We start from the raw sequence: 13,314 nt of genomic DNA on the forward strand, positions 1-13,314 counted from the left end.
TCGGCGTTGATATGGACTTGGTAACAGAAATACAAATTCATGAATATCTGTGTTATCAAAGCCGGTACGCTCACAATGTATGACATAAATGATTGGAAATTTAATTCTATATAACTTTAGTTTTGTAGTATTTATCGATAAGACCACTAATAATATAAATATTTGAGAATTCAATTTTAGACCTTCCTTTAAACTACCATTTCACTTAGCGTGAGTAAAATGATTTACAGCCTAGATTGTAGTGGCTCATCCCCCAATTTCACGTACCGATTTTCATTAAATTCTCTTCGTCCGTTTTATCGTAATGCGTGTACAGACAGACAGACAGACAGACAGACAGACAGACAGACAGACAGACAGACAGACAGACAGACAGACAGACAGACAGACAGACAGACAGACAGACAGACAGACATTACGGAAAAGTAAAAAATGCATTTCCTTGTTACTATGGACATGACCGATACAGAAATACCATTATTTTCAAATTATGAACAATGTACAGACTAAACTCTTATTTTATATATATAGATTATCGGGAATAATGATAAGCGTTACTTTCATGAGTATTGTGAAGAGGAGTTAGTAGTGAATGAATCTATGGGAACTCATCAGGCGGTTGTTTACTTCCGGTAAAAGGGCCCCTGTCGTCCTCTGTGGTGTAGTGGTTAGTGTGATTAGCTGCCACCTCCGGAGGCCCGGATTCAATTCCCGGCTCTGCCACGAAATTTGAAAAATGGTACGAGGGCTGGAACAGGGTCCACTCAGCCTCAGGGGGTCAACTGAGTAGCGGAGAGTTCAATACCCTCCTCAACCATCCTCGAAGGGGTTTTCCGTGGTTTCCAACTTCTGAGGGAAAATACCGGGATGGTACCTAACTTGAGGCCACGGCCGCTTCCTTCCCTCTTCCTTGTCTATCCCTTCCAATCTTCCCATCCTCCAATCAGGAGAGTAAGTGAGGCCGTCTGGGCGAGGTACTGGTCCTCCTCCCCAGTTGTATCCCCAATCCAAAGTCTCATGCTCCGGAATACTGCCCTTGAGGCGGTCGAGGTGGGATCCCTCGCTAATTCCGAGGGTAAAACCAACCCTGGAGGGTAAGCGGATTATGAAAGAAAGAAAGAAAGAAAGAAAGAAAGAAAGAAAACACGTTTCTTCGATGAACGTTCATTAACTTAATAAATTTCTTCTTCTAAACTTAGCCTATTTCAGCCATTGTCAAATCATTCAGAGAAACCCGACATGGGCATTCAAAAGAGTTAAGAGATTTAAAAATGGGAAGTCTTTATAAAGGCAAGAGCGCAAATATTTTGCATTATCGCAGTGATATTCTGTTATATTTTATCTTACAATATCCTACTATTGTAAAAATTTGAAAGTAAGGACCGAAATTTTACTGAAAAAGAAATGAGAGGGATAATCTTGTAGTTGACGGGAGTAAAGAATAAAGCCATACGAGGTAAGAGTAAGGAAAAGCCATAAATATTTATCCAGTTTTCGGCTATTTAGCTGAATGGTTCTCGTAATGACCTTCGGTTCAGAGAGCTCCGGGTTCCATTCCCAGCTGGGGCTGGGAATTATACTGCGTAAAGTTAGTTCCGTTAATTCCTCTGGTTCGGAGACTGGGTGTTAATGTTCGTGTTAATACACATCTTCATTTACGCAGATCACATCACACTACAAGTCACCACAGAAACATTCCATAATGAATACTTTCACTACATAGGGTTGGCTTCAGAGAAGCAGGACTAAATCCATAAAAGTGTCGATCTCAGGTAATTGGGAAAGACCAGGAAGAAGAATATATTTTACGCAATAAGGATACGGAAATAGAATATCTACTGAAGAAACTATAAAATTCAGAAAATAATATAAAGATGGGGAAGAGATAGGTAAAATTGAAAATGAACTCGAACTTTATACCCGTGCTAAGTTATTAAATAGAGAAAGGAAGAAACCACGCTGAAGAACAAAGATGTTTAATATTGTGAGAGGAATGCTGAACAAGAAATTTAAGTAACGTGAAATCAGAGAAGACGTGTGTATCTAGTGGCAAGGATATACATAATTAGGTATTGTAGACTCTATGACTTAGTTAAAGTCTAGGAAATACCTCATAAATCTAAGTTTGTCTAATTATGAAAAATACCTCCAAGAAGAGTTTATGAATGAATGAATGAATGAATGAATGAATGAATGAATGAATGAATGAATGAATGAATACGCTTCTCTCCCAGTCACGGATGACCACCAACTGGGGGGAGCGTATTCGTTTATTGTAATCTAAAACATTACATGTAGTTAAATTGAACGTACTGAGAAGAGTTTATGGGATATATAAGTAAGAGGGTGAGACCAGTGTTTCTTTATATGACGTTTCCATCTTGCCCACACTAGTTCAATGGGGGCTCGAGTCTGGAGCACGAGGGATCCAATTGAGGAGTTCAATGGATTCCTCAACACGACCGCACGTGTGTATTGCACGAACTGTATTGCCACATCTGGATAACGCTCTCTCACACTCTGAAACATAATATTATGTAGAATGTCCAAGTGGACTGATGTGTAACTCATCTATCGATGAAGCAATCCAGCCCCATCTAAGATGTTCATCCCCAATACGACACAGATATGCGACCACTGCATTAACACTTGGCATTGTATCTTTTGTCGTATCGGGCTCCACTGAAATGTCTCTTCACACATGATCACAGGGTTCCATTACGATTTGATTCCATCTCGGCATAGACTCACCGATCGACAATTTGTTCATCGGAGAGAGACCCTTTAGTGGCAGCTTTTCTGGAATGGAGTCCGGCATCTCGTAATCGTTTATGGACCGCGTACTGACATCCATAAAAATTGGTCGCCTGCATGAGCTGCGCCGAGTTTAAGAACGGATACTCCTGTGAGGTTTCAACTAACCTATGTCATCTTCTTGAGAAGAAATCCACTTTGAACCAGTGCACGGAAGACGTCCAATGTCTCCTGATATTCACCACTGCTGTATCCACTATCCATCTCTGAGCACCGCTAACCGAATCGCTGCCTCACGAATGATAAAACTGCCATGTTGGAGGACAGCCAATACTTGTTGTCTTGACGCAAGTGAATAATATATGTGCCATGTCAGACTGGAGTGAAGTATTTAGAATCGAAGTTAGCTCGGCCAAATTTGGGGGGTTCGTTGCCTGACGTCATCACGGTGTATTCATTCGAGAAGAGAAGAAAATCGTTCACGCAAGGATTCCAAAGTTAGCTGTTACGATAGGCACGAATTTCGTAACCCACAGCTAACCCACTGCGTTACGTGGGTTTATAATTTCATAGTGCTCTGTATGCAAGTGCATGCTACGACGGGAATAGAGAGGGGCTGGGCTAGAGTGAGAGAGGCTGATGCAGTGAGTGAGAACTACGGGCCGTTATGCATGACGCATCCAGCTGACTGTACAAAGCCGAACATAGCCGAAGAGGACTTCCTTATATTTCACGTCTCCAGATATGCGACATTTTTTTATTGTTCATCTGTACAATTGCATTGCTTAGAATAGTAAGTGTCTCATCGAGTGTTCGTAGATCGATTATAGTTTATGGGGAGATTCAGGTACCAACGCGTGTCTTCTAGACATGTGTTTTGTAGATTAGCCACATTTACCCGCCAGCCAGCCAGGCTCTCTCTTACCGGGAAGCCCCAGGTTCCATTCCTGGCCAGGTCAGGGATTCTGCCTGGATATGAGGGCTGGTTCTACGTTCAATCAGCCTACGGGAAAACAACTGTGGAGCTATCTGAGGGTAAGTTAGCGGCCTCTGTCTAGAAAGCACTGATCACACGCCACCTCGCAATCTGCAGGCCATCGGGTCACTTGGCCCATCAGGAATTTAACGCCATGTGGTCTGGTCGCCTTTCCACGTTTACCTGACGCACCACAACCAGTATTAAACACTGGGTCAATAACCTAGAAAACAACAATCATCAGCATCAATTACGGCATGTGGTTTTACCACTGACCTCTTACCAAGGTGGCTGGGGTTCGTTACCAGCCAATGCATCTGGGATTTTGTAGATGAAAATTTACATTCCTGTGGTTCGGATTCGAAGAGTAACTGATTGTCCCGTGATTATGATTATGGCATCAACAGTCTTCAATTAATGTTATTATTACCCAGACCCACGCTATAGGGATAGTGTGAGTGTTTGCTTCTTGGAGGCCTTGGGTTCGATTCCCAGCCAGTCCAGGGATTTTTAATTCTGAACAATAGCAGGTTTCACTCAGCCTCGTGATATCAACTGAAGAGCTATTTGAGAGGCAGTGTACTCAGTCGTGAAAGCTAAATGATGGCGCTCAGGATGTCGCCACACTGTCCACGTGCCACTCTAGTAGCCTCTCTGCTTGCAGCAGTCGTCTTGGCAGGTCATGGCCACTAATGTCCTTTCCCGCCTTGGTTCTTTTTAATATTATTATTATTATAAAATTCCATAGGAGTCATAATTTAGTATTATTGTAAATCTATTCCTGCCACCTGAGTAGCTCAGTAACTCCCGGCTCACTCTGGTGGTATTTGAAGGTGCTCAAATATACCAGCCTCGTGTAAGTAGATTTACTGGCACGTAAAAGAAATCCTGTTGGGCAAAATTCCGGCACCTCGGAGTTTCCGAAAACCGTAAAAGTAATTAGTGGGATGTAAAACGATTATTATTATTATTATTATTATTATTATTATTATTATTATTATTATTATTATTATTATTATTATTATTATTATTATTATTATTATGATTATTACTGTTTGATTTAGACGAGACCAACTGCAATGAAACTTGATGGGATGATAAGTAAGACATCAGAAAATCGGCATAGGCCTGCTGTTGTTACATAGAATCTCGATGATGATGATGATTATGATTATGCTTGTTGTTTAAAGGGGCCTAATATCTAAGGTCATCGGCCCCTAATGGAACGGGATAGACGACATGATATGATAATCAAAATTTTAAAATGTATCCACTGACTAGAATTTAAAACAAATGAAGGTTAATAATGATGGTGAAATTAAAATAATCAGTGAATCTAATTCGCAAAGCCTTGTTTTCGGTAAAATGAAAGATGATAGGTTATGTTAGAATAAGATATTGCCTTAAAATTCAATATTATATAATGGAAATGAATATTAAAAACCCCATTAAAATACACAAACACAAACTAAAACAGAGTCACATTAATATAACGTAGTGAACAATACTACAAAGACTAATACGAAACACTACATTTATATGCAATAAAACAAACCACTATCCCTCATAAAACAGATGACGAGGTCGGCTGACTGCTCGTCATCTCGCAGGATGAGGAAGATGGTACTCGGGAGTTTTAGACTGCGGCGCAGATCGACTAGGTTCACGCACTCCGTCAGGATGTGTTCCACGGGAAGATGATCACCGCAAGTACACACAGGAGGGGGTTCTCCTTTCAGTAAGTAGGAGAGCGTTACTACACCGTGACCGATCCGAAGACAACATAATACCACTGCTTCCCTCCAAGAAGCCCGAAGGGAAGTCCTCCATACCTTCGTTGTGCCTTTTATCGCTCTCAGCTTATTTGAAAGTGGAGTGGCCTGCCACTCAATCTCCCAAAGGGATATAACCAAATGTCTCAGCTGAGAACGAATATCACTTGCTGGAACCTTGTAAGGCAACGGGGGCTGTGTAACAGCCTCCTTGGCAGCCCTATCTGCTAACCCGTTTCCCTCTACACCCATGTGGCTTGGGAGCCACATAAACGTGATTCTGGTACCGGCATACGAACACCTGGCCAGCAGATCCTGGATCCCCTGCACCAGACGGTGCCGAGGGAAACAGGTATCAATAGACTGTAGGGAGGTCAAAGAGTCAGGACACAGCGGAAAGTGTCGGTGCTCATCGGACAATGCGTACCGCACAGCTCCACAGATAGCATAGAGCTCTGCTGCGTACACACTGCAGGTTTCCGGAAATGCAAGAAGAATCCTATCATTATCGACAACTAATGCAAGTTCACTTTCGTTTCTGCCCTGGAACCATCCGTGTAGACGACGACTGAACCTGGATAGCGGCCAACAACGGACAGGAAGAGCCTGCGATATATCGAAGGGTCCGTGTTTACCTTCGGGCCAGTGTGCAGATCTAGGATTACTGCAGGTCGTATCTACGGAGGTACCCCACTTGGTTGCCTGACAAGGCAGGGAACCGAAAGTACGTCAAATAATCTGTGACTGCTATCCAAGCGGATTCCAACCGGCCGCGTTGCTCGAGGATAAGCAGCGTACAGCCGACGGTTTCCATTTTGGAATACGCACGGATAGCTTTGGTGAAGTGGCATCTGTCGCAAATTTGTAGCATAGGACAGAAGCATTTGCTGGTGCCTCAGGTGTAAAGGCGGCACACCAGACTCAGCGAGAAGGCTAGCAATGGGGCTTGTTCGAACATCACCCATTGCCAACATAACCCCGCTGTGGTGGATGCTATTCAGTTTCGCAAGGACGCTTTGCCTTGCTGATCCATATGCTGCACTTCCGTAGTCTAAGCTGGATGAAATATGTGCCCTGTACAATCGTAGGAGCACCGTGCGGTCAGCCCCCTAATTAGTACTGTTAAGAAACTTCAAAATATTCAACTTCTTAGTGCATTGCATTTTTAACTGCCGCACATGGTGCTCCCGCGATAATTTCCTATCCAAAAGGAGCCCAAGAAATCGGCAAGTGTCAACTATGGGAAGAGCGACATTTCCTAAATAAAGCTCAGGATGCGAGTGAAGAGTGAGGTTCCGGCAACAGTGCACGTGCGGTTCCGGCAACAGTGCACAACAGAAGTCTTTACGGCTGAAAACCCAAAGCCATGTTCTAAAGTACACTGTTCAACTCTCCTAATAGCTTGCTGTAATTCTCGGTCTGCGAGTGCTATATTGTGCGAGCTGTAATGCAGAGCAAAATCGTCCACATACAGCGACGGTATTACTGCTGAACCAGCAGCAGCGACAATACCGTTTATGGCATTCGCGAACAGAGTGACACTGAGAACCGATCCCTGTGGGACTTCATTTTATTGAAGTGGTATTTTAAATATGCCCTCCCTACTCGGACACGGAATAGACGGAGGGACAAAAATTCGCAATAAATACCGGCAAGTGACCTCGGAATCTCCATTGATGCAGGACTGAAAGGATACCATATCGCAATGTGGTGTCATAAGCCTTTTCTAAGTCAAAGAAAACAGCCACCAAATGTTATTTGCGGAGAAATGCATCCTGGATTGAACTCTCCAGGCGTACCAAGTGGTCAGTGGTCGAGCGAGCGGCTCGAAAACCACATTGGTGCTCGGACAAAAGTCCTTGTTTCTCCGGACACCACACAAGTCGGCGATTTGCCATCCTCTGAAATAGCTTACACAGACAGTTCTTGAGACAAATGGGTCTGTAACTTCCTGCATACTTAGGATTTTTGTCAGGCTTGAGGACAGGAATGACTATGCCCTCTCGCCATTGAGATGGAAACTCACCCCCTATCCAGATTCGGTTGAACACACGAAGGAGATATAACAGACTATCCTCACTAAGGTGTTTCAACATCTGGTTATGGACATTGTCAGGTCCAGGAGACGTGCCGTTGCAAAGCGCCAAGGCGCTGCGTTGTTCCCACTCCGTATAGGGCACGTTAAAGTCCTCTGAAGCTTGAGTGGCATAATTAAGGTGATGACGTTCTGCCCCCGCTTCAGAGCGAGGAAATCACAATGGTAATTCCCAGAGCCAGACACATCCGCGAAATGACTGGCTAGATGGTTAGCAATCGAGAGTGGTTCAGTGACAATAATGTTCCCAATGGAAATTCCCGGTACAGACGATGATCCTTGGATACCCCAAATACGCCGAAGTTTAGTCCACACTTGAGATGACGGGGTATATACGTCATAGGCGACACATACCTCGCCCACGAAGCTTTCTTACTCTGTCGAATTAGAACTCGTGCGTTAGCGCGGAGTTTCTTAAATGTTACCAAATTGACCACATTAGGCTGTCTACGATAGCGTTTATGAGCGAGACGGCATTCTTTGATAGCTGCTGCAATTTCTTCGTTCCACCAAAGAACGGGTTTTCGGCGAGGAGTCCCTGAAAAAGATGGAATGGACTCCTCAGCAGCAGGAAGAATAACTTGTGTTGTGTACCTGATATCGCCGTCTACGCTCCGCCTGGTCAGGTCGTTAAAGACAGCTAGTGATGTGGACTTTGGCCAATCAGCATGTTTAAGAATCGACGGATTTCTGTTTCAACTAAAAAAATGGGAAAATGGTCACTGTCACGGATATCATCGTGTGTATTCCACCGAAACAGGGGAACGAGCGTTCGCCTGCATAGACTGACGTCTATGCGAGAGTATGTGCCGTAACGTACACTGAACTGAGTTCGTTCACCTGTATTCAAAATTCATAAATCCAGATCTCTTGCTAATGTTTCCAACTCCCTTCCCCTGGGGCAAGGCGTTTAGAGGCCCGTATAGGTTGATGGGCGTTAAAATCGCCCAATAGGAGTAAGGGAGGTGGAAGCTGATCTATAAGATCAGTTACATCATTTATATCAAGAGGCTGGCCTGGTGGGGAATAAACATTACACACTGTTGCTATTACAGGCAGCGGAACGCGAACTGCTACAGCCTTCCGCAGGGTTCTTAGTGGTACCTCTTCAGTATAGGTATCAGAACGGACAAGAATGCCAACGCTAGCGGAAGAACAGTTAGCACAATGTTGTTCTGTCGAGTATAGTCTGAAATTTCTCAAGACCGTATGATGACCAGGTCTGAGATTAGTTTCCTGAATGCAAGCTGGGGCAGCTCAGCAAGATGCCTGCTATAGCCGGTACAATTCTCCTGTAACAGCGACATTGTGTGGACTGAGAAAGGATGAGTGTTAAGTTATACTTAAAACCTAAGCACTAACATCAACATTTACAACCGTAGATGTAGATGAAAGCTCGACGTCCATTCCTTTGTCGACGGACGAGGGGACTGACGCCCGGAACTTCGACGTTTTTGGAGGGCGGGATGTCCTCCTACTGGGGGACCGCGCAGGTTTTTCAGCAGGCGTACCTGCTCGCGCTGATTCATACCCTCCAAATTGAGGGCATAATTTCACACTCGCAGGAGAAGTGCGAGAGCGCCTGATAAGGGCACTCCTCTTCTCCGTCTTCTTTTCTTGTTTAGGCGGGCTAGAAGGTGATTTCCCAGTCCTGGCCGACGATGCCACCTCCGCCGGCCTGGGAACGGCTTTCGCCGACCTCTTGGCTGGGGCTTAGGAGTCCCAGCCATCACAGGCGGGTTTGTGGTTGAAGGTGGGGTGGTCCCCCCCCCCCTTCGAGCTTTTACCCTTTGCGGGTTTGCTCGCAGGAGCAACAGCCGCCTTGGGCGCAGCGATCGCAACAGGTTTAGAAGAAGCAAAAGACGAACCTGTAAGACTCTGTGCTATCTTCATGTAGTCTAGCGTCTTGGTGGTATCACCCACAGAACTGAACTTACGGCGTGCTTCCTCGCAGGAAAGACGATCCAGGGTGTTGATCTCCAGGATCTTCTTCTCACCGAGATATACCGGACAGTTCCGATCTCGGGGTGAATGAAGACCAGGGCAATTAGTGCACCTGTAAGGAGTTGTGCGCTCTTCCGCGCCGTGAGCTCCTCTGCCACTTGTACCACATGCAGACGGATTCGAGCAACGAGATACCATATGCCCGAACCTCTGACATTGATAGCAGCGCATGGAAGGCGGTATGTACGACCTCACATCGCAGCGATATGTCTTTACCTTGACTTTTTCTGATAACACTGACAGTTTGAAGGAGAAATTGAACGCACCCGTGGCAACGTCTTCACCGTTGACTTTGCGCATAATGCGCCGGACGTGTTTCACGCCATGGTGCTTCATGTGTTCCATCAACTCATCGTCAGTGTTCAAGGTGAGATCTCGGCGGAAGATAACTCCACGAACCAGATTCAAGTTCTTGCGTTCCTCAACTTTGACGGGAATATAGCCAAAGTGGTTGCACTTGAGCAACCGATCAACTTGCACGGCAGTGCGCATCTTTAACAACAAACTATCGTTGCGCATTTTTTTCAGATCTTCAAGTTCGCCGTAGACACCTTCTATGTGCCTACTAAACAAAATAGACTTTACCAGCTTGAAGTCACTCCCATCAGTTCTGGTAGCAACCAGAAATCTAATGAAGCTGGATCCCATTCGTTCACGCTGCACTTATTCCCAGGGGGTTGAACCCCTCAAGAAATCAAAAGTTAAAGACTTCGGTTGGGGGACCACCTTAGGCAGGTCGAAGAGGTTTCGAAGCCATGCCCGAAATCATCCTGCCCAAATGCCACCCACACTGATCAGGTGACTCTGTAGCCGAATAAAGCAGCCAAGGCAATACCCACCTGGTCGTAGCAGTTATTGCCCGGGGTCCGATGTTGTACGATGCCTAATACGGAATGAATGAGGCAATGAGCACTAGGACTCCCTCGAGTCACCCGCAACAGCATGTACCCCATAGCGTGTACAGAGTAATAAATATAGAGGAAAAGATAAAAAACAATTAATAATATGTCCCTTCTGGCATTCGGCTGTGCGGGGACCTGTGTTGTCAGACGGATACTACTGAACGGGTACATGGCGCTCCCACCCGCAATATTCCTGGGCGGTCACGAGCGGGCTTTCGGGCGTAAGAGGCCCATCTCCGAGCAACACGCACATGAAGAATTTTGAATCGGTCTACAACTAACCCTCAAAAAATAAAATTAAAAAGGGGACCGATGACCATATTGCCCTTTTAGTCGCCTTCTACGACAAGCAGGGATTACGTATGAATGTATTCAGCCCCTCCCATCCACAGGGGGTCCAACACATAATACCAAACCGCAATCCATATCCGCACCTAGGTCGCCCCTTTTAGTCGCCTCTTACGACAGGCAGGGGATACCGGGAGTGTTTTCTAGCCTGCGTCCCCCACCCACAATGGGTAAGTAGAATCTCCACAGTTTTACAGAATGTGGGATTCTGAACAGAAATCGAGCAATTCCCTCGTTTTATATAATAGACATTTATATATACATATTTGTTACTATTGGCTTTACGTCGCACCGACACAGATATGTCTTATGGCGACGATGGGACAGGATAGGGCTGGGACTTGGAAGGAAGCGGCCGTGGCCTTAATTAAGGTACAGCCCCAGCATTTGCCTGGTGTGAAAACGGGAAACCACGGGAAACCATCTTCAGGGCCGCCGACAGTGGGGTTCGAACCTACTATCTCCCGAATACTGGATACTGGCCGCACTTAAGCGACTGCAGCTATCGAGCTCGGTGACGATTATACACTGACTGAGAGAGCAAATGCAACACAAAGAAGGAGTGGTTCGAAAGGGATGAAAGTTGGGGAAAAACAGAGACGGCACGGACGAATAATTGATGTTTATTTCAAACCGATATGCAGGTTACACAATGCGCACGGCATCGACTCAGTAGGATGTAGGACCACCGCGAGCGGCGATGCACGCAGAAACACGTCGAGGTACAGAGTCAATAAGAGTGCGGATGGTGTCCTGAGGGATGGTTCTCCATTCTCTGTCAACCATTTGCCACAGTTGGTCGTCCGTACGAGGCTGAGGCAGAGTTTGCAAACGGCGTCCAATGAGATCCCACACGTGTTCGATTGGTGAGAGATCCGGAGAGTACGCTGGCCACGGAAGCATCTGTACACCTCGTAGAGCCTGTTGGGAGATGCGAGCAGTGTGTGGGCGGGCATTATCCTGCTGAAACAGAGCATTGGGCAGCCCCTGAAGGTACGGGAGTGCCACCGGCCGCAGCACATGCTGCACGTAGCGGTGGGCATTTAACGTACCTTGAATACGCACTAGAGGTGACGTGGAATCATACGCAATAGCGCCCCAAACCATGATGCCGCGTTGTCTAGCGGTAGGGCGCTCCACAGTTACTGCCGGATTTGACCTTTCTCCACGCCGACGCCACACTCGTCTGCGGTGACTATCACTGACAGAACAGAAGCGTGACTCATCGGAGAACACGACGTTCCGCCATTCCCTCATCCAAGTCGCTCTAGCCCGGCACCATGCCAGGCGTGCACGTCTATGCTGTGGAGTCAATGGTAGTCTTCTGAGCGGACGCCGGGAGTGCAGGCCTCCTTCAACCAATCGACGGGAAATTGTTCTGGTCGATATTGGAACAGCCAGGGTGTTTTGCACATGCTGAAGAATGGCGGTTGACGTGGCGTGCGGGGCTGCCACCGCTTGGCGGCGGATGCGCCGATCCTCGCGTGCTGACGTCACTCGGGCTGCGCCTGGACCCCTCGCACGTGCCACATGTCCCTGCGCCAACCATCTTCGCCACAGGCGCTGCACCGTGGACACATCCCTATGGGTATCGGCTGCGATTTGACGAAGCGACCAACCTGCCCTTCGCAGCCCGATCACCATACCCCTCGTAAAGTCGTCTGTCTGCTGGAAATGCCTCCGTTGACGGTGGCCTGGCATTCTTAGCTATACACGTGTCCTGTGGCACACGACAACACGTTCTACAATGACTGTCGGCTGAGAAATCACGGTACGAAGTGGGCCATTCGCCAACGCCGTGTCCCATTTATCGTTCGCTACGTGCGCAGCACAGCGGCGCATTTCACATCATGAGCATACCTCAGTGACGTCAGTCTACCCTGCAATTGGCATAAAGTTCTGACCACTCCTTCTTGGTGTTGCATTTGCTCTGTCAGTCAGTGTATTAGTAACATGCATGTGTATATATGGATGATGAAAATATCATACCAGAGAACATAATATTTTAGCTTCCATTAAACATTAAACGACACAGAAGTATTAAAACCCTAATATTTTCGTTTACTGTACAAACATGTTAGTAATATATATTATCTGTAGAGCGTGAATTTCTGTTCGTGCAGTCAAAATGTCATTATCGATAACAAGAAAGTGCTTTATGTAACTTAAAATACAGTAGATCTATTGGTAAATTTTTAGAGGTTGTTGTACATCATGGGATAATTTTTTTCGAACCACCCAGCTATTTTCAGTGATAATTAATTATAACACTGCCATTGATTTTACTGCAAAATTATTATCACCATTAATTTTAAGATACGTTCATTGATCAATCGACCAAGTTTCATTGAAACCTGTATGTTCCAACTTAAACGGGTCTATTGTAAGACATTTTGGTTTGGAAAGTGGAAGATAATAATAATAATAATAATAATAATAATAATAATAATAATAATAATAATA

General features: G+C 45.7%; 1 protein-coding gene across 1 annotated transcript in view; it reads right to left on the reverse strand.

Moving 5' to 3' along the window:
- Sytbeta (Synaptotagmin beta) overlaps positions 1–13,314 on the reverse strand; it is a 924,592-nt gene that overhangs the window by 337,258 nt on the left and 574,020 nt on the right. The window contains exon 3 of the mRNA XM_068226251.1: positions 11,998–12,037. Coding sequence (XP_068082352.1) covers positions 11,998–12,037 — 40 coding nt within the window. The remainder of the gene's footprint in view (positions 1–11,997; positions 12,038–13,314) is intronic.

The sequence above is a fragment of the Anabrus simplex genome, chromosome 2 (assembly GCF_040414725.1).
Source record: "Anabrus simplex isolate iqAnaSimp1 chromosome 2, ASM4041472v1, whole genome shotgun sequence".
In the NCBI taxonomy this organism is placed as follows: Eukaryota; Metazoa; Arthropoda; class Insecta; order Orthoptera; family Tettigoniidae; genus Anabrus; species Anabrus simplex.